Source organism: Oncorhynchus masou, chromosome 21 (assembly GCF_036934945.1).
Source record: "Oncorhynchus masou masou isolate Uvic2021 chromosome 21, UVic_Omas_1.1, whole genome shotgun sequence".
Taxonomy (NCBI): domain Eukaryota; kingdom Metazoa; phylum Chordata; class Actinopteri; order Salmoniformes; family Salmonidae; genus Oncorhynchus; species Oncorhynchus masou.
The window spans coordinates 33,309,330-33,330,070 of NC_088232.1; the positions used below are offsets into that span (position 1 = coordinate 33,309,330).

The following is a 20,741-nucleotide window of genomic DNA, read 5'->3' on the forward strand; positions in this document are numbered from 1 at the left end:
CTCCACATCCTCTTATCCAGTCCCATCCCTTCATTGAATCATACGCTATGTGCTGAGACAGACCGACCCGCCCCCGCGAAACCGAAACACAAGATACGGGCTTGGGTTGGAGCTGCTCCGGGGAACTCGCCATTTCATTTCAACATTTAGGGAACTTTGGCACTAAGATACAGGTATGTGCATTGCATTTCCTCCTACAACATTTATTATTTTTAAACCGATCTAGTCATTCAAGGATTTTCGTAGCTGAAACCGTTATCTGGGCCTGGCACTGCCTGAAAATAGGGACGCGAGAGTGGGTCAGAGATTTCAGAATAGAGGGGGCGCTAGGTCACTTTATAGGCGAGGCCTTTTGTTAGGATTGGCTTCTCAGGTGCTGTACAATGGGTTTGGGTTTCAGAATAAAGCCAACATTAGCTGTGATTTTCTTTAAACGTTATTTGTAAAATAAAGTATGTAGTTTAGACTAGAGCATTTCACCTATTTAAAATATAGAATAACGTTAGCTGTGTCCGTGCATCTCGAGACGTCTTGTCAGTGAGTGACGAGCCTTTCCGCAAATGTCACGATTCGTAGCTGGCAAGTTAACTAGCTTTTCTTCAACAACCCAGCTAACTAGATAAACACCCAGACCCCCATCCTCAAAAAAAAAAATTGGCCTACCCCTTTTGTGCCTATAGCTAATATGAAGTAGGCGTCACTGGAAACCCGGAGTGGTTAGCTAACTAGCCACCAACATGTGCGCCCCTTGTCAAATAATGACATTAGCACGGCTTTGTAGCTAGCAAGTTCGTAGTCATCGCGTCAGTATATCTTAACCAGGATAATTTCGCTGTCGTGTCCAACTCAGGTGTGCGTTGCTAGCCAAGTTAACGTTAGTTATATAATACATTCGCATTATGATTAGCTAGTCTAGTGTCACTAGTTAGCTAAGAGTAATATCTAACCACAGTGCTGCACGCTAGCTTACTTAGCTAGCTAAGTTACGTGCAAGGCCATGACATGTTAGCAAAGACTGAACATTATCGTCTTGAAACGGAACTGATCAGCCTAAGACTAGGCAATACCAGAGTTGTGCTTAGAACACATGCTACTAGCCTGTACTTAAAACATGCTACAAACATCCCTTGTAGGCAATTTTTACGTGTAAAGAAGTAATTTATTTTATCTGTAGAATAGTTTCATTAGCTAGCGGTTTACAACATTACAAGCTATGCAACGTTTCAATGGACAGCAGGATGTCTTTTGAATTGTTAGGCTTATCATATGATCTCTAATAGTGATTGTTCGGAGCCTCACGTAAAGGAACATTTCTGTCCTACCATCTGTAGTAACGTTAGCTGTTGATTGAAGAATGAGTGATCCTTGAGGTAAGCGTTTAACTACAGGTATTTAGAAAATGCTCTCTGCATGTCATAACATTTTTACTGTGTTAGCTAAATCCCCCAAGTGCGGTGTAATTTTACAGACAGTGACTTATGACAGGGGCCATCTACAAAATGTAGTGCACAACATTTGGGAAATGCTCACCTTATGTTGCAGCCATTAAGAATTTATACAGTAGACTATATACTTCCATATTTCCACCAGTCCTGCCTGCATCACTGACCAAGATGCTGTTTGTATTGTATACAGCACATTCATAGAACCACGTCATCACCCCATTTCACCTTTGAGTGAGGCCTTGTTCTCTTCCTGCATTCTCTGGCTATGTAAAAATGGGGAGATGCACAAAATTCTCCCCTCCCACTCCCCCAGTATCTCATCTCAATTTTTCATAAACGGAGACCATTAAAGAGAATAGATAATTTAAACGATTTACAGATTGAGGCATTTAGGACCAACTGCCTTTACCACTCCGCTGCACTTTCGAAGAGGCCAGTGCAAGTATTTGACCTGCTCCTTTTTAAAAGTCAGAGTAGAGAAATTGTCACTGGTTAGCCTACTCACAGGTCATTTTCCTTACATCAGTAGTGAGAGGTCAGTTAGGACAGTGTGCATGAAAACCTCTAGTGAGTCTTATTCCAGATATGGTTTGAGGGGGTAGTTCTATTTGTGTGCACCCACAGGGCTGGCTGCTGAGATACCTTATCAGCCTCTGGCTCCAGAAAGGAGCATTGTGGGATACTGAACTCACCACGCTAGAGTAAACCTCATGGCTTAACCTGGATACTGAGGGATGTAATGGCTGTTTCAAATCAATGTCACCGTCTCTCGTGCAAAACACATGATCACCAATGTAGTTATTGTGGAAAGTCAGATGAATATAAGTTAGATTAAAATGTTTACATGCTTTGCAAGAACAATTTCCCCAATCCTGTTTACATGGACATCTAAAATATGCAGAAAACCAGCAATCAAAATGAACATTCTACCTCAGCGAACATATTTTTGCAAAATGTGAGTACAGACATCTAAAGTGTGAAAACCTCAGACTCTTGCCTTCCGCTGTTCCAGACACACTAAAGAGGGGCCTGCCTGGCTTGTGCAGATCAAATACACTGCCGATAATGTTTTTACATGTTCTAATAATTAGAAAGACTACTCAGAAAACCAGGTTATAATTGGTGTATGCTTACTTCAATTCTGATATCACGCAGATTTAAGATAAGCATAGTAAAGTGACTATTGCATAATCTGCCTACTGCCATCAGTTTTAATATCAAATGATTACTGTAAATGTAAACAGTATCTGTTGGGTTTATTTCGAAGTTGTAAATTATGCTTGTTTGAGAATAGGCCCTAGAGGACCAATACTGTATTTTGATGGATTCCCATTAGCTGTCAAGGCAGCAGCGACTCTTCCTGGGGCCCAGCAACATAAGATCGTTAGAGTTTAAATACGTGACACTTCATAACACCTTACCCAACAGTGTAATACCTCAGGCCACCACACATCTACAATACAAAATCCATGTATACATGTCTTATATAGCCTTGTCCCTTCAGTCCCTGCTGTGCCATAAGTTGTATTTTTAAATTCGATTCTACTACTTCATCAGTTGTCTGATTTAGACTATAGTTCCATGTAGTACTGTGCGCCTCCCATAGGCGATTCTTAATTTGGGAATTGTGAACAGACCTTTAGTGGGATGTCTTGTGGGGTATGCATGGGTGTCTGAGCTGTGTGCTAGTGGATTAAAGGACACCCCGGTGCATTCAGAATGTCAACACTTCTTACAAAAACAAGTAATGATTAAGTCACTCTCCTCCACTTTGAACCATGCGAGATTTACATGCATGTTATTCATGTTAGCTCTGTGTACATTTAAAAGCCAGCCATGCTGCCCTGTTCTGAGCCAATTGTAATTTGAGGTCCCTCTGTGGCACCTGACTGAACAGTATTCCAGGTGGAACAAAACTAGAGCCTGTAGGACCTGTGTTTTTAGAAAGGCAGAGCAGTGCTTTAATATGGACAGACTTCCCCATCTTAGCTATTGTTGAATCAACATGTTATGACCAGGGCAGTTTACAATCCAGGGATACACAAAGCAGTTTGTCACCACGTTATTTATTACAAGATTTAGTGAATGTCCCAAATACAATGCTTTTAGTCCTAAATACCTTTATTTAAATAGTTAGGCCAGTTGAGAACAAGTTCCCATTTACAACTGCGACCTGGCCAAGATGAAGCAAAGCAGTGTGACAAAGACAGTTACACATGGGATAAACAAACGTACAGTCGATAACAATAGAATAATCTATGTACAGTGTGTGCAAATGTAAGATTAGGGAGGTAAGGCAATAAATAGGCCATAGTGGCAAAAAAAAAATACAATTTAGCATTAACACTGGAGTGAGATGTGCAAGTAGATACTGTGGTGCAAAAGAACATGGATGAGGTAGTTGGGTAGGCTATTTACCGGTGCAGTAATTGGTAAGCTGCTCTGACAGCTGATTCTTAAAGTTAGTGAAGTCTCCAGCGATTTTTGCAATTCGTTCCAGTCGTTCCAGGCAGCAGAGAACTGGAAGGAAAGGCAGGCAAAGGAGGAATAGGCTTTGGGGGTGACCAGTGAAATGTACCTGCTGAAGCGTGTGCGTTGCTATGGTGAACAGTGAGCTGAGATAACGTTCTACATTTCTGGAAAGGTGGATAAAAAAATATTAAAAAAGTAGAAGTCCGGAACTGTTTGGGCACAGACCTGGTTAGTTTGACAGTACACTGCAGGCCATCTCTGCAGTAGATTGCAACTCCGCCCGCTTTGGCAGTTCTAGCTTGAAAATGTTGTAGTTGGGGGTGGACATTTCAGAATTTTGTGGCCTTCATAAGCCAGGATTCAGACATGGCTAGGACATCAGGGTTGGTGGTGTGCTAAAGCTGTGAATAAAACAAACTTAGGGAGGAGGCTTTGATGTTAACATGCATGAAACCAAGGCTTTTACTGTTACAGAAGTCAACAAATGAGAGCGCCTGGGGAGTAGGTGTAGTACTGTGGGCTACAGGGCCTGGGTTAACCTCTACATCACCAGAGGAAGAGTATGATAAGGGTACGGCTAAAGGCTATAAGAACTGTGCGTTGGGAACAGAATGAAAGGAGCAGATTAGATTCAGGGCATAACGTACAGACAAGGGTATGGTAGGACGAGTACAGTGGAGGTAAACCTAGGCATTGAGTGACGAGAGGTTGCATCTCTGGAGGCACGAGTTAAGCCAGGTGAGGTCTCCACATTTGGTGGGGGGGTTGGACAAAAGAGCTGTCTAAGGCATGTTGAGAGGGACTGGGGGCTCTGCATTGAAATAAAACAAGAACTAACCGAAACAGCAGAAGACAAGGCATATTGACAGAGGCATAAAACTATCACGGGTGTTGATCAGGAGTGATAAGACAACGGGTAAATGGCAATGAATGGGCAGAGTCAGTGAGGTACATACAGGACCGGAGTTGAGGCTGGGGCCGACCAACAAAATGAGGTGCCGTGTTAGTGAACAGTCCAGCAGGCATCAGCTGTGTAGCTGAGTGATCATAGGGTTCAATGAGCAGCAATAGGTGAATCAGGGAGCCGTTCAGTCGTCGCTACTACGCTAGGTGAGCAGGAGACACGGCGTTCAGAAAGCTAGCGGGCCAAGGCTAGCAGATGTGTCTTCAGCAATATCGCAACAGAAAAGCCTGTTGAAACCACATTGACGTTTACGTCGGCAGACCAGTCGTGATGGATCGGCGGGGCTGTGTCGACAATAGAGTCCAGGCCAATTGGCAAAAGTAGTATTGTTGCCCAAGAATTAGCTGGTACACTTTGTCAGCTAGCCGGGAGATGAGGCTAGCCCAAGGCTAACTGGTGCTTGCTTCGGGACAGAGGCACTAGCCAACAATAGCCACACTTTTGCAGCTAGCTAGCTGTAATGATCCGGTGTAATGGTCCAGAGCTTGCTGCAGTAATCCTGTGATGTGGTAGAGAAAAGAAGTCTGATATGCTCTGGGTTGATATCGCGCTGTGCAGACTGGCGGGTATTGACCGAGTTAGTTACACCAGCGTATCTACCGAATGTCATTGTCGGTGAGGTGCGGATATTTTGCAGGTGAAAGATTGTTCATTTGCACAATTGTTGCATACTTTTCTGAAGGAAGAGCTGCATGTGTACACGGAGCAGAGGGGAGGAGAAAAACGCTAATAGGAAGAACGGGGGGAAAAAATGATAGCTGTACAAACTCATCTAGAGCTCCCCGACTTCTGGCAGAAAGGCATACGATATGATGGAAAACATGAAGTTACACTTGTAGGAAATTCACTTGCACCGCACAGAGACTCGCAGAAATAGAACGCTATGGACTCACAGTCTCCCGTTGTGCTATTTACAAATGTGACTGGTCAACTTCATAATGTCAAATGTGATGGTGAAATAAAGAATACAATCTCCTAATGTATTTCACAAGTTGACTGCAGGTATTAACTAAAAGTAGCTACAAAACATGTATTGAAAAACTTCATACTCCGTACAAATATTTAAGACACAACATGTCAATTGTTAGTCCCATGTTTTATGAGCTGAAATAAGATCCCAGAAATGTTCCATATGCAAAGCTTCTCAAATTGTGTGCACATGTTGACATCCCTGTTAATGAGCATCTCTCCTTTGCTAAGATAACCCATCCACTTGACAGGTGAGACATATCAAGAAGCTGATGAAACAGCATGATCATTACACAGGGCACCTTGTGCAGGGGACAATAAAAGGTCAGTTGTCACAACGCCACAGGTGTCTCAGAGAGAGCATGCAATCAGCATACTGACTGCAGAAATGCCCACCAGAGCTGTTGCCAGAATTGAATGTTCATTTCTCTACCATAAGCTGTCCCACAGCCCTCACAACCTCAGACCACGTGTATGGTGTTGTGTGGGCGAGCAGTTTATCCGCCGTCATCACCTCATGTTTCAGCATGATAATGCAAGGATCTGTACACAATTCCTACAAGCTGAAAAATTCCCAGTTCCTGCATACTCACCATACATGTCACCCATATTTGGGATGCTCTGGATCAACGTGTGCCAGTTCCCACCAATAACCAGCAACATTCAAGACTACAATCAACAGCCTAATCAAATATTCAAAGGAGATGTGTGGCACTCCATCAGTCAAATGGTCACACCAGATACTGATTTTCTGATCCACTGCACTTTTTTATTAACTTCTTGACGCACCCATCCCTTTAGCGGGATCATTTATCAACACCCGCTGAATTCAAATTAAAATTACTAAAAATACTTAATTTTCATGAAATCACAAGTGCAATATAGCAAAACACAGCGTAGCTCGTTGTTATTCCACCTGGCATGTCAGATTTCAATACAGATTTTTGGCGAAAGCATAACAAGCGTTTAAGTAAGAACATCTCTCGCAGTAGACAAACTATTAAACACTAGCAGCCAAGTAGATTGGTCACGAAAGTCAGAAATGCAATAGATTCAATCGCTTACCTTTGATCTTCGGATGTTTGCACCCACGAGACTCCCAGTTACACAATAAATTCCTTTTGTTCCATAAAGATTATTTTTATATCTAAAATACCTCCATTTGTTTGGCGCATTATGTTCAGAAATCCACAGGCTCGAGCGGTCACGACATCGCAGACAAATTCCAAATACTATCCGTAATGTCCACAAACATGTCAAACGTTTTTATAATCAATTCTCAGGTTGTTTTTAAAATACATAATCGATAATATATCAACTGGGACTGTCGATTTTTCAATAGGAGAGGGAGAGACAATGGCTGCCCCACTCTGTGGTGCAAGCGACACTCTGCGAACACCCAGCTATCCACTGACGCGATATCTTTCTCATTCATTTTTCAAAATAAAAGCCTGAAACTATGTCTAAAGACTAACACCTTGAGGAAGCCATAGGAAAAGGAATCAGATTGATATCCCTTTAAAATGGAGGCAAGGCAATGGAACAAAGCTTTCAGGAGAAACAGCACTTCCTGGTTTGATTTTCCTCAGGTTTTCACCTGCAATATCAGTTCTGTTATACTCAGACAATATTTTGACAGTTTTGGAAACTTTAGAGTTTTCTATCCTAAATCTGACAACTATATGCATTTTCTAGTTTCTGGGCCTGAGAAATAGGTAGTTTCAAATGGGTACGTTTTTTAGCCAAAAACAAAAGTCCTGCCCCCTACACTCAAGTTAAAGGTATCTGTGACCAACGTGTCTGTTTAACCAGTCATGTGAAGTCCATAGATGAGGTTAAGGAATTTATTTCAATTGACTTATTTCCTTACATGAATTGTAATATTTGAAATGGTTTCATTTATATTCAGTAAATAGTTGACTTTGTCTAATGAAAAGGTATTAACTATTCCGTGTCTTTTTCCAAATACCCCGGTATACCGCCCAAGCCTAGTTACTAAACATAGATGGTACTAACAAATTACAAGCTAAAGGTCAGGTGTAGTGCCCTGAAAGGTTGTTTCGCCATGTTGACAATTTATCATGGGGGTTCCTGAGGCCTGTCCCTGCCAAAACAGGAGGTCCGGGGAATGGTGCAAGAGAGCTTTGTCTTCAGGCTCATTTGGCTCCTGCTGCAATGGGAAATGTTTGCACCCTCCAGTCTGAGGCATAGTTAGGGCAGAAAGCAATCAGGCAGGTATGATGCAACTCACCCACCGCAATCCTGTCCACACTGCCTAGTGTTCTATTCTGCTTAAGAGGTCTTAACTTTCACATCTCCAATTGTCCCAACTAGTGTTTTCTGCTCTTGCAGGACAAGACTGAAATAACTGAGGGTGGGTGCTCTGGCTTTGGTGCTGAGAGTTAGCACACAAGACAGTGCCAGAACTGAGAAATAAAGTATAACAAAACATGCTAATCAAAAAAGGCCATTGTCAAGATCTATAGAACTCAGAATATAAGAAAAGGAAGTAGTCTAAGTGAAGTGTCACTCTGATTGGCAATAAACCTACAAAGTTAATGTTATACATGTTAAAAATAATAAAATAAAATAAACACCTACTTCAGCACCCAGTACACACAACAAAGGACTTAAGCCACCTCAAACAATGAGGTGGAAAAAAAACAGCTGCTTATATAGGTGAGGAAGGGAGAGGAATGCTGATTATCAGAGTGAGTTCGGGTGTGGTGAGTTGGCAGGAGAAGGGGTGTGTCCAGAGGGTAATTAGGGAATTGGTGAGGTGGCATACTCCTACAGGGGGTTGACGTTAATATATAGAACTCTTAAATATTGGCATGAATTCACCTTTAACCACAACAACCACGCAAAATGCAGCTCATGGGCAATTCCATGGTAATGGAGACTCAGATTTTTCACTTTAAAATCTATACCCAACAAAAGCCATTGATTTCAAAGATTAACAATCCATTGAACTCTATGCGCACAAACTACTTAACAATTTCCACAGAATTTTACAAAAACACATTTACAAGAAGAACGGTGCAGATAAAATGTTGTGTTACTGTAAACGTTGTTTGTTTTCTTTCTGTGTAAATTGTCAAGTAGTCATTGTGCATAGAGTTGTATGGTTTGTTAAACTTTGAAATCAATGTTTTTTGTTTGGCACACATTCTAAGTGAAAGATCTGAGTCTCCACAGTAAATCTGTTACTGTGGAATTGCCCCCTTATGCATTCGTGCTCTGTGAGAACTCACTTGAATACAATTTATTTCTACTTGGAGAAGTTTTGTCATTGGAAATGGTCTGAAGCAATCTCTCAGAATGAGGAACAAGTGAATGATAAGTTAGCCTTACATGATGACAGTTGTTGGATATATATCTATCTGGCTGCTTGCTGGACTATGTGTGTTTGTTTGTGCATGAGTCGGTGAGTGTGTGTGTCAGGTGTGAAATAATGGGAGAGGTTTTACAGGCCGAGGTGAAACTGACTGTTGCACCTCAAGCCCATCAGGCCCAGAGAAGCACTGCAGCGGGAAGTTATTCTTAATGTATTATCATGGGTAATCTACTTAATCCAAATTAGGGCCTAACTAAGAGGCCCAGCATAGGAGATGTGCTAGCTAGACAGAGGGGGCTGAGTCCTGTGCTATTGCTGACACCAATCTGAATCCAGAGCAAGCGGGTATTGTCCTGTCAGCCACGGTTGGCGCAACTGTTTGTATTGTTGACAACAATAGTACACTTCAAACTAAACCATGCCCCAGGGCTGAAATGTTTTAATTTCCACTCAGCGTACAAATAAAGTGATGCCTGACTAAGTAAAACAATCTCTGTTGAGGTGGTTGTTGGACAGGCATTTTTTTCTACTAATGTTATTTGGCAATGTAATGATCCTCGCCCATTGACCTTTTGGAATGGCAAACATACATTGCATTTGGAAAGTATTCAGACCCCTTCCCCTTTTCCAATTTTTTTTACGTTGCAGCCTTATTCTAAAATGGATTAAAAATAAATAAATCCTCACCAATCTACACACAATACCCCATAATGACAAAGTGAAAGAAGGTTTTTAGAAAGTTGTGCACATGTACTAAAAATAAACAGATACCTTATTTACATAAGGATTCAGATCCTTTGCTGTGAGACTCAAAATTGAGCTCAGGCTCATCCTGTTCCCATTGATCATCCTTGAGATTTTCTACAACTTGATTGGAGTCCACCTGTGGAAAATTCAATTGATTGGACATCATTTGGAAAGACACACACCTGTCTATATAAGGTCTCACAGTTGGCAGTGCATCTCAGAGCAAAAACCAAGCAATGAGGTTGACGGAATTGTCCGTAGAGCGCCGAGACAGGATTGTGTGGAGGCACAGATCTGGGGAAGGGTACCAAAATTTGTCTGCAGCATTGAAGGTCCCCAAGCACAAAGTGGCCTCCATTCTTAAATGGAAGAAGTTTGTAACCACCCCGACTTCCTAGAGCTGGCCAAACTGAGCAATCGGGGGGAAAAAGCCCTTGGTCAGGGAGATGACCAAGAACCCGATGGTCACTCTGACAGAGTTCCTCTGTGGAGATGGGAGAACCTTCCAGAAGGACAACCATTTCTGCAGCACTCCACCACCAATCAGGCCTTTATGCTAGAGTGGCCAGACGGAAGCCACTCCTCAGTAAAATGCACATGAAAGCCTGCTAGGAGTTTGTCAAAATGCACCTAAAGGACTCTGACCATAATAAACAAGATTGAACTCTTTGGCCTGAAGCTAAGAGGAGGAAACCTGGCACCATTCCTACGGTGAAGCATTGTGGTGGCAACATCATGCTGTGGGTATATTTTTCTGCAGCAGTGTCTGGGAGACTAGTCACAATCAAGGGAAACATCAACAGAGGAAAGTATAGAAAGATCCTTGATGAAAACCTGCTCCAGAATGCTCAGGGCCTCAGACTGGGGACTAAGGTTCACCTTCCAACAGGAAAACAACCCTAAACACACAGCCACGACAATGCAGGAGTGGCTTCGGGACGAGTCTCAATGTCCTTGAGTGGCCTAGCCGGGACCAGGACTTGAGCATCTCTGGAGAGCTCTGAAAACAACTGTGCAGCGACGCTCCCCATCCAACCTGACAGAGCTTGAGAGGATCTGCAGAGAAGAATGAGAACTCCCCAAATACAGGTGTGCCAAGCTTGTAGCTTTTCTTGCATGAAATAGCCTTCATTTCTCAGAACAATAATAGACTGATGAGTTTCAGAAGAAAGACCTTTTGTTTCTGGCCATTTTGAGCTTTTAATCAAACCCACAAACGCTGATACTCCAGATACTCAACGAGTCTAAAGAAGGCCAGTTTTATTGCTTCTTTAATCAGAACAGTTTTCAGCTGTGCTAACATAATTGCGAAATGGTTTTCTAATGATCAATTAGCCTTTTAAATTAATAAATAGCTAACACAACATGCCATTGGAACACAGGAGTGATGGTTGCTGATAATGGGCCTCTGTAAGCCTATGTAGATATTCCATTTAAAAAATCTGCTGTTTCCAGCTGCAATAGTCATTTACAACATTAACAATGTCTACACTGTATTTCTGATCAATTTGATGTTATTTTAATGGACAGAAAATTAGCTTTCCTTTCAAAAACAAGGAAATGTCCAAGTGACCCCAAACATTTGACCGGTACTGTGTATATACTGTATTTTATACCATCTATTGCACCTTTCCAATGCAGCTTGGCCATCGCTCATCCATATACTTGCATGTACATATTCTCATTCACCTCTTTAGATTTGTGTGTATTAGGTAGTTGTTGGGGAATTGTTAGATATTACTGCTCTGTCGGAACTAGAAGCACAAGCATTTACATTTACATCTCACATTAACATCTGCTAACCATGTGTATGTGACCAATAAAATTTGATTAGAGTAAAGGGTATGAATACTTATGTAAATGTGATTTATTTTTTATTTTAAAACATGTGCAAAAAAGTTTCAACCGGGGGGGGACAATTTAATCAATTTTAGAGGAAAGCTGTAACGTGACAAAATGTGGAAAACGTCAAGGGGTCTGAATACTTTCCGAATGCACTGTATAAATAAAATCCATGTCTCAATTGTCTCTAGGCTTAAATCTTTCTTTACCCGTCTCCTCCCCTTCATCTACACTGACCACATTACATGCACACCAACATCCCGTTATTATTCGCGATTCTCAAATATTCTGATTTTGAGTTAAAACATATCCCGAAAATGCTTTATCCCGGTTATGAGAAACCCGGATAAGATGCCTGGGAAATGCTAATCTAAGACTGGATACTGTGCATGTAAACAACTTATCCTGTTTTACTGTCGTTTTTTTCAGTCTGCTCAGTTTTGCATATCATGGGTGATTTTATGTTTTCATTTTATTGTCAAACAAATTACTTCAAAAAGTAGACTATATGCTCAGTTCGATCCACCATAATTTTGCCTACTATAATGGGTGGCAGGGTAGCCTAGTGGTTAGAGCGTTGGACTAGTAACCGGAAGGTTGCAAGTTCAAACCCCCGAGCTGACAAGGTACAAATCTGTTGTTCTGCACCTGAACAGGCAGTTAACCCACTGTTCCTAGGCTGTCATTGAAAATAAGAATTTGTTCTTAACTGACTTGTAAAGTTTAAAAAATATATATATAATTTTATAATTTAGACATTTCTGCTTTGGTAGGCCATGTTATAATTCACAACATTTGGTAGCCATTTGTCAACAGTAGTTTGATACATGTAGCTTATTTTCTGCCACAACTTGTTGCCTCAGAAGTCTAAATAGAGTAGTGCTCAACGGAATGTTGTCTTACATAACTAGATTACTAATGCATGCATTCTATCTAACGCTGGTAAAGTTGTCTGTTTTGTTTAGTGACCGGGGAGAAAACAGTGGAAAGATTAGTCCTGTGCAAAATGTCAATGTCATCAGCTTGACTGGTTTTAAGGAAATGAAAAGTCCACACGTTTCTGTTAAGACAAGGATACTCGTGAGTGGGATAAGACCTTAAGTGGGATATGAGCTACTATACGGAATACTGTGCGCATGTAAACATGGTCACTGATTTGAATTGGATTTAACAAGGACATTAAGGGATCATAGCTTTCACCTGGTCTGTCTGTCATGGGAAGAGCAGAGCTGTGTTTGAATGCTCATACTAACTCTACTATTTGTGACGTAAATGTAGTATGCTTACTGGTCATAGTATGGATCTAGTTAGAATGCCAAACGTTCCGAGATGTCGTACTACATTCGCCAAAATGCGAAGTATACAAGCAGTAGACACTATTTCCGTGATTTTTAGGGCCCATAATGCAATTGATCAGAAAATGGGCGTGGCTTCACAACCTTTTCAGATTTTTTTGGGGGGGGGGGGCATTTTTATTAGGATCCCCATTCGCTTTTGGCTACTCTTCCTGGGGTCCACACAAAACATAATACAGAATGACATAATACTGAACATCAATAGACAAGACCAGCTCAGACAGAACTACATACATTGCAGAAAACGGTGGAAATATGCAGCTGAAGTCCAACAAGCGGATACAAATTCATTGCTTTAACTAATTATGGCAAATGTTAAAATGTTGAGCAATGTAATAAAGTAATGACTTTTCAAATACGTTACCTTAGACGCTATGTCGGCTGACAATTTGTTAGCTACACTATCCTTACGAACCACATAGAATATCATTACAGCAGTATGTACCACCGGTATGTTAGCTAGCTGCCTAACGTTAGTTGGCTATTAATACATCGAACTTACCTGTATATTAACTATATGCTATCTAACTAACTAACCCACGTTTATTGACTTGATTATTCCCGTCATAATTAGCTTAGCTAAGTAGTATAGTCGTGCGTTAGCAATGGACATTCGGGTGCGTAAATTCGCTCTGGCTATCTACTCCGATTTCAGCTCACTCTTATCTGAGTGTACCAGAGACCAGAATAACTGATGAATCTACGAACACTCAACACCTGTTGAATATGGTCGATGGTAGTAAACGTCGGCAAAAAAAGAATAATTAAATTGTTGCCAGCAGCACAGTCACCAACGCTCTGAATAACATGAAAACAGTTTAACCGACTGCTGCTTATTTGTTGTTCTTATCTCTTACTTTCTTTGTTGGTATTTTCTTAACTGCATTGTTGGTTAAGGGCTTGTAAGTAAGCATTTCACTGTAAGGTCTACCAACACCTTTTGTATTCAGTGCATGTGACAAATACAAATGTATTTGATTTGTCAGAGTGAGGTGTTCTGTCATTTGTGTTTGGTAGTAGCAAACCAGCTAGCTCGGGTGATTGACTGCCGTTGTATGGTCAGAACGCTCAGATCAACCCTACTCCTCGGCCAGAGCGTCAGTGTACGCTCTGAGAGCGAAATTCTCTGAAGTAACAAACGGACAATCTGACAAAGCTTTGAATTTACTAATGCCCAGAGCACACTGAGCACTCTCTGGCACTCCGGATTGAATTTAAGAACGCACCCGAAGTCGTAAAATGTATAGCTAGTAATTTGTTATGCTAGCAAAAGGTTGCATAGCAACAGCATCAACTTCTGGTGGACAGGCGAGCACTAGTACACACAACTGAAAGGATACCGTTATTTTACAGTATACTAAAATGAACTAATAGTATGTAGTATATACTCATTAAGTATGTAGTATACAGTATGTTAGTATGGGTATTCAAACACCGCTCAGGTGTTTCTAATGTTTATGTCCAGCATCCTGTGTAAATGCTAAGGGTCATGCATAGGCTTTACCTTGCTTGACAATGACATATTGCTGTGTCTTGGGCCTGCCAGGAGAAGATAATTTTCACCTCTCAACAGGCTGGTGCAGCACTGGGACAATATTTACATGTTGGTGTATTTTTGCCCCTTGCAAAGCCTTCCTCTATTGAGTTTAGAGTGTCATGTCACCCTCGAGGTGCAATCCATCAGGGTGTCCATTTTGTTTCTTTCATCTAGCTAATACACACACTATGGACATGATAAAAGGTAGACAGATTAATTCAGTGCATATTGTTTCTCGTAAGTACATTGTTTGTAAGCGTTACCAACTTTAGTAGCTAGTCTTCCGTGTATGTGTGTAAAGAAAGTGTTAGGCTGTAGGCTAGGACAGTGTACTCTACTAGTCTAATAGACCCTATCACAGAGATGAGAGGTCTATGGGTGAGGGAAGACACAAAGGTGTCCTCCGTACATGCTAATTACCCCTCCCTCACACACACACACACACACACACACATTCCCTCTGCACAGGGCTGTCTCCCCCTGACTGCAGATAACCTCCAGGAGTTGTCATATTTCTTACCAATAAATGTATGCAGTGTGGAAAAGGCATTAGCATTTTTGCTGTAGTATATCAAACCCATAACGTATTGAGGAAGTGTCAGCAGCAGCGCCAGCGTCCTCTTATTAGGGAGGCACTGGGAGAGGTGGAATGTGTTCTGGCACCACAGCTATTTGTGTCAGAATGATCTGGGATGTCTGGAAGCGCCTGTAGCTGTTCATCTTGTAAATCATGTTACCCCATTTCCCCTTTCACTGGGCTGCCCTGGCATGGATGGGGCTGTGCCAGTGTCTGACTGGCCTTGAAGTTTGGAATTGACCTAGTCCGTGTGAGAATCAACTTTTTTATCTAAAATATGTGGCAACGAAGAAGAGGTATAGGACAGCTATGACACATTTGTTAAATGTCTTATGTTGACAGTTGGCTTATCATGTGCATGATACTCATGACTCATTCTTGCTCTGTCTCTTCAGAATGGCGCTGGACATCTATGACTCTCAGTACTTGGTGATCCTGGCCCCATCCCTGGTCATCGCCCTCATCTTCCTCTTCTTCTGGCTCTTCATGAAGGAGACGTCTTATGATGAGGTGCTAGCCAGGCAGAAACGAGATCTCAAGCTGCCACCCTCCAAACCAGACACTCGCAAGAAGAATGACAAGAAAAAGAGCAAGAAGAAGGAGAGCAGTAGCGGAGGAGGTGGTGGGGGAGGAGGAGAGTCAGAGGAAGACCTGCGGGACTTTGACATGGCTGACGCCGTGAGCAGCTCCACCGCGGAGGAGGAGCCTACCCCTATGGCCCAGCCCACCCCGGTTCCTGTCCCTGTGGCAGCGCCAGCCGAGGCCCCTGTAGGGGTGAGGGAGAGGAAGAAGAAGGAGAAGAAAGCTGCCAAAGCTGCAGCTGCTCCCCCTGCCGAGGAACCTGAGGTGAACGGCTCCAAGCCAGCTGGCCGCAAAGCAGAGCCCCCTGCCCCAGTGGCTAAACCCAGTCCCCCCTCACCCCAGCTTGACCACCAGTCTCAGCCCCCATGCCAGGCCCAGCCCCCATGCCAGGCCCAGACCCCACCCCAGCCCTCTGGCAAGAAGAAGAAGGAGAAGAAGCAGAAGACAGAGTCTGGTGAGTAGAAGGCCAGAGTGGCTTTAGTAGTATGAGGATGTGTGGAGTCCGGGGCACTTGCCTGCGTCTACAAACGGGGCCAGCATCTTCCCTGAGGCCACTCATTAGTGTCTATCCTCCCGAATCAAATCTGATTATTTAAAGCACAGTATGAGTAGGGAGCGGGAGGGAGTTTGTTAAAATGGCCATAACCTCAAAATACCTTCAACACAAATGTGTCTATAATAGTGGCAACCTTTTTCCTCGTATCTCCTCAACCTAATTGTCCTCTTGTTCGTTCCTGTCTAGTGGAGGAAGAGATTAAGGTGGAGAAGGCTCCAGCTCCAGTCAAAAAGGAGGCTCCAGTGATGGTGGAAACCAAAGCACAGGATGGTCCTGCCCCCCCAGACACCACCACAACCAGTGGCAAGAAAAGAAACTCTGCCAAGAAGCAGAAGACTGAGCATGGTAAGGATGATGAATACTTACTGTATTGTAATCAAAGTCAGAGCAGAATCAGAGACATTGTTTGACGCTGCTAGCAAGAAGCAGAATATATCTAAATCTGCCTTTTTTTGAAAATGAAATCCTTGGGCCAACAATATCTTGATTTTATGTGTCTGGCACCAAATATGACCATGTGCTTCTGTCTCCCCCAGCCCCAGTGGATGATGTCCAGGCTGACTCTGCGACTTCTGTCAACCACAATGATGACGCGCCCTCCAAGGGGAGTGGCAAGAAACAGAAGAACGAGGCCAACAAAGGTGCGAACCCTACACTCTAACATATAGCTTCTATACCATGTTTATACAACGAGTGTGTCTAATCCTGAATTCTGATTGGTTAAAACTTAATTCCAGCCAGTGTCTATTCCGCAAGTTACCACCGGCTAAGTTGATGATGTTAAAATGCCTATTTACTCTGTCCCATCTGACTGTGCAATCCACTGTCTCATCAGCCCAGCCAGGCAATTTATCAACTTGATCTCCATTATAAAAAGCATCTAGACATTATCTCACATTTCTTTTAGACTTACATTTAACAGCAGAGATTTGTATAAACCTTGCTGTCTGTCTCTCCGACATTTGCAACAGTGTTTCAATATTCAAATTCGATCTCCAGCCGTAATATTGTGAACGTGTCAGGAGTCGGGATGAGACCGATAGCCAGGCAGCTTTTCTCAGCCAGTCGGAATCATAAATCAGCTTCATTTTTATGGATATACAAATAACTATCAATGGAAAACAGGTCAAACGAAACAAGGTGCAGCTAGTTTGCTATTTTTCCAGCTTCAGTTGGAAGTGATTGTGTTAGCTGGGTTGTTGGCTGTCTCCTCTGAACAACGGTGTCCTGACGAGAAAGCACATTTTCTATGCCAGGCGAAATTGTGCATAGCTCTTTTGTTATGGCTGTATCCAAATAAATGTCACTAGCAAACAGCTTAAACGAACGCAAATGCAGCTACTTTGCTGTTATTCTGGCTGCACTATTTGATGTGACTGTAAGTTAGCCATAGTTGGCTAGCTAGCAAGCAAGGTTTAAGAACGTTGCCAGCCTATATGGCAATGGAGCATTTTGAATGAACGATTGGGTCGCGTCCATAGACAGAACAAAAAGACTGAACGACTGGGTCGTGTCTCGAGCAACCGAACCATTAGAACGAACGACCAGCCGGCTTGGGTAGCAACCCTAGATTTGTGTCCGGACTATATCTTTTGGAAGGATGAAATAGTATGAATAAACAACACCTGTGCCAATATATCCTCCAAACACCGGCTTCTCTGGCATTATAACTTAATTAAAGCTGACATATGAACAGTGATATTTTATAAATGTATTTACACTGCACTAATTTATTCAACACATCAGCTACCATACAACACATAATATAATTCATCCTCTACCTGTATGTGTGTATATTTGCAGAGAATTCTGAGGTGAAGCTGAAGGAGCTGTTAGTGGGCCTGGGTAGTCTGGCCCTGTCACAGGCAGAGGCTGTGAGTGTGGTTACCGTGCTTAAAGATAAGAACCCCTCTGCTCTGGACGCTTGGCAGAAGTCTGCAGTGAAGACTGACCCCTCATCCCTGGAGAGAGAGAGGCTCCTCACCACTCTGCAGGAGGAGGCCTCCATCTCCAAGGACAAGGTCCAGCAGCTCAGCAAGGTACTGCTGCACACACTCATAAGATAACCCTAAGATACCGGTACAATAATGCATATCCATTGACTACATCACTGGTTGACTACCTGTGGCTTGGTGACATTTCACTGCTGCTGTTTCTGCCCTTTCCTCTGTTAGGAGCTGCAGCAGGAGAAGCAGAAGACTGTGAGAGCGGAGGCAGTTCTGAGGGACCAGCGTGGGGCAATGGAGAAGGAGCTGAATGTCGTGCAGGCTAAAGCCCAGGGAGAGCTTCAGGGAATGCAGATGAAGGTGAGCACCATCCACCACTGATACAACTTTTACCTTAACAGGCCAAACCTCAACTACCATCACCCTTTTACTGTCATGCTTCATACTCAGACATCAGTCCTAAGGCAGTATACAGAGTACTGCTTCTGATGCTGTATGTTAGGTGGTTAGAGCAACAGGTAGCCTAGTAGTTAGAGTGTTGGGCCAGTAACCAAAAGGTTGCTAGATCAAATCCCCAAGCTGACAAGGTAAACATCTGTCGTTCTGCCCCTGAACAATGCAGTTAACCCACTGTTCCTAGGCCGTCATTGTAAATAAGAATTTGTTCTTAACTGACTTGCCTAGTTAAGTTAAATTGACTCCCAGTGATTTGTACTGTGTAGTTCCAGAAGCTGAGGGAGCAGCTGGAGGGTCAGATCGCCAGGCTGCAGCAGGAGAACGGCATCCTGAGAGACGCAGTCAGCTCTGCCACCAACCAGATGGAGAGCAAGTGAGAGCCACTTCCCAGCCCTCCTAGTTTGTAAAATGTTAAGGTCTTCGTTATCCCCCACGTTCGTACGTTAGTCGCACACAATACCTCGGACAGCACTGGCTTAATTCTGACTAAACTTAGGTGAATGATGCGTCCTGCCAAAGAGATCCTGCATTTACAAAAGTACACTAATTGGCCAGATGGTGGTGCTGTAACAAAAGATTGAAAATGCTAACTTTGAAAGGTCACGCTGCTCACCCCGTTTGACCTAGTCATGACATTTGGTGCATAGGTCCCTCTACTCACAAGGAGCAATTTTGCCATTAAGAATTTTCGGCCATTTAGAATTTTGTGGAAAACACTTAAAACGCTACTCTTCTGACACTGAAGGACCGAACTGCGTGAATCTTGGTATCAAATTTTATTAGTCACATGCACTGCACAAAAGTTGTAGATCTTACAGTGAAATTGACTTAAAAGCCCCTAACCAACAATGCAGTTTAAAAAATAAGAATAAGAAATAAAAGTAACAAGTCGTTAAAGAGCAGCAGGGGGGGAGGGAGAGTAGCAGCGGCGTAAAAGGGGGGCAATGCAAATAGTCTGGGTAGCCATTTAATTAGCTGTTCAGGAGTCTTATGGCTTGGGGGTAGAAGCTGTTTAGAAGCCTTTTGGACCTAGGCCTGGCGCTCCCATACCACTTGCCATGCGGTAACAGAGAGAACAGTCTATGACTAGGGTGGCTGGAGTCTTTGACAATTTTTAGGGCCTTCCTCTGAAGGCATCACTGCCATACCAGGCAGTGATGTAACCAGTCAGGATGCTCTCGATGGAGCAGCTGTAGAGTCTTTTGAGGATCTGAGGACCCATGCCAAATCTTTTCAGTCTCCTGGGGGGGAATAGGTTTTGTCGTGCCCTCTTCACGACTGTCTTGGTGTGCTTGGACCATGTTAGTTTGTTGGTGATGTGGACACAAAGGTACTTGAAGCTCTCAACCTGCTCCACTACAGCCCCGTCGATGAGAATGGGGGCGTGCTCGGTCCTCTTTTTCCTGTAGTCCACAATCATCTCCTTTGTCTTGATCACGTTGAGGGAGAGTCTCATCGGTGATCAGGCCTACCACTGTTGTGGCATCGGCAAACTTAATGAAGGTGTTGGAGTCGTGCCTGGCTGTGCAGTCATGGGTGAACAGGGAGTACAGGAGGGGATTGAGCACGCACCCCTAAGGGGCCCCTGTGTTGAGTATCAGCATGGTGGATGTGCTGTTACCTACCCTTACCACCTGGGGGCGACCTATCAGGAAGTTTAGGATCCAGTTGCAGAGGGAGGTGTTTATTCCCAGGGACCTTAGCTAATTGATGAGCTTTGAGAGCAATATGGTGTTGAACGCTGAGCTGTAGTCAATGAATAGGATTCTTAAAAGGTGTCCAGGTCTTACTCACATCGGCTGCGGAGAGCCTGATCACGCTGTCATCCAGTAACAGCTGGTGCTCTCATGCATGTTTCAGTGTTTTTTCCTCAAAGCAAAGATAAATTACTTCTAACTCGTCTGGTATGCTCGTGTCACTGGGCAGCTTTCGACTGTGCTTCACTATTATGGTCTG

At 43.1% G+C, this 20,741-nt stretch overlaps 1 protein-coding gene across 3 annotated transcripts in view; it reads left to right on the forward strand.

The window, feature by feature from the left end:
* Positions 1–26: 26 nt before the first annotated feature.
* LOC135508186 (kinectin-like) overlaps positions 27–20,741 on the forward strand; it is a 44,865-nt gene continuing 24,150 nt past the window's right edge. For all 3 annotated transcript variants that reach the window (XM_064928209.1, XM_064928208.1, XM_064928211.1), the window contains exons 1-7: positions 27–173; positions 15,641–16,281; positions 16,570–16,728; positions 16,920–17,024; positions 18,187–18,422; positions 18,558–18,689; positions 19,052–19,158. In XM_064928209.1, coding sequence (XP_064784281.1) covers positions 15,642–16,281; positions 16,570–16,728; positions 16,920–17,024; positions 18,187–18,422; positions 18,558–18,689; positions 19,052–19,158 — 1,379 coding nt within the window. In that variant the 5' untranslated portion in view covers positions 27–173; position 15,641. The remainder of the gene's footprint in view (positions 174–15,640; positions 16,282–16,569; positions 16,729–16,919; positions 17,025–18,186; positions 18,423–18,557; positions 18,690–19,051; positions 19,159–20,741) is intronic.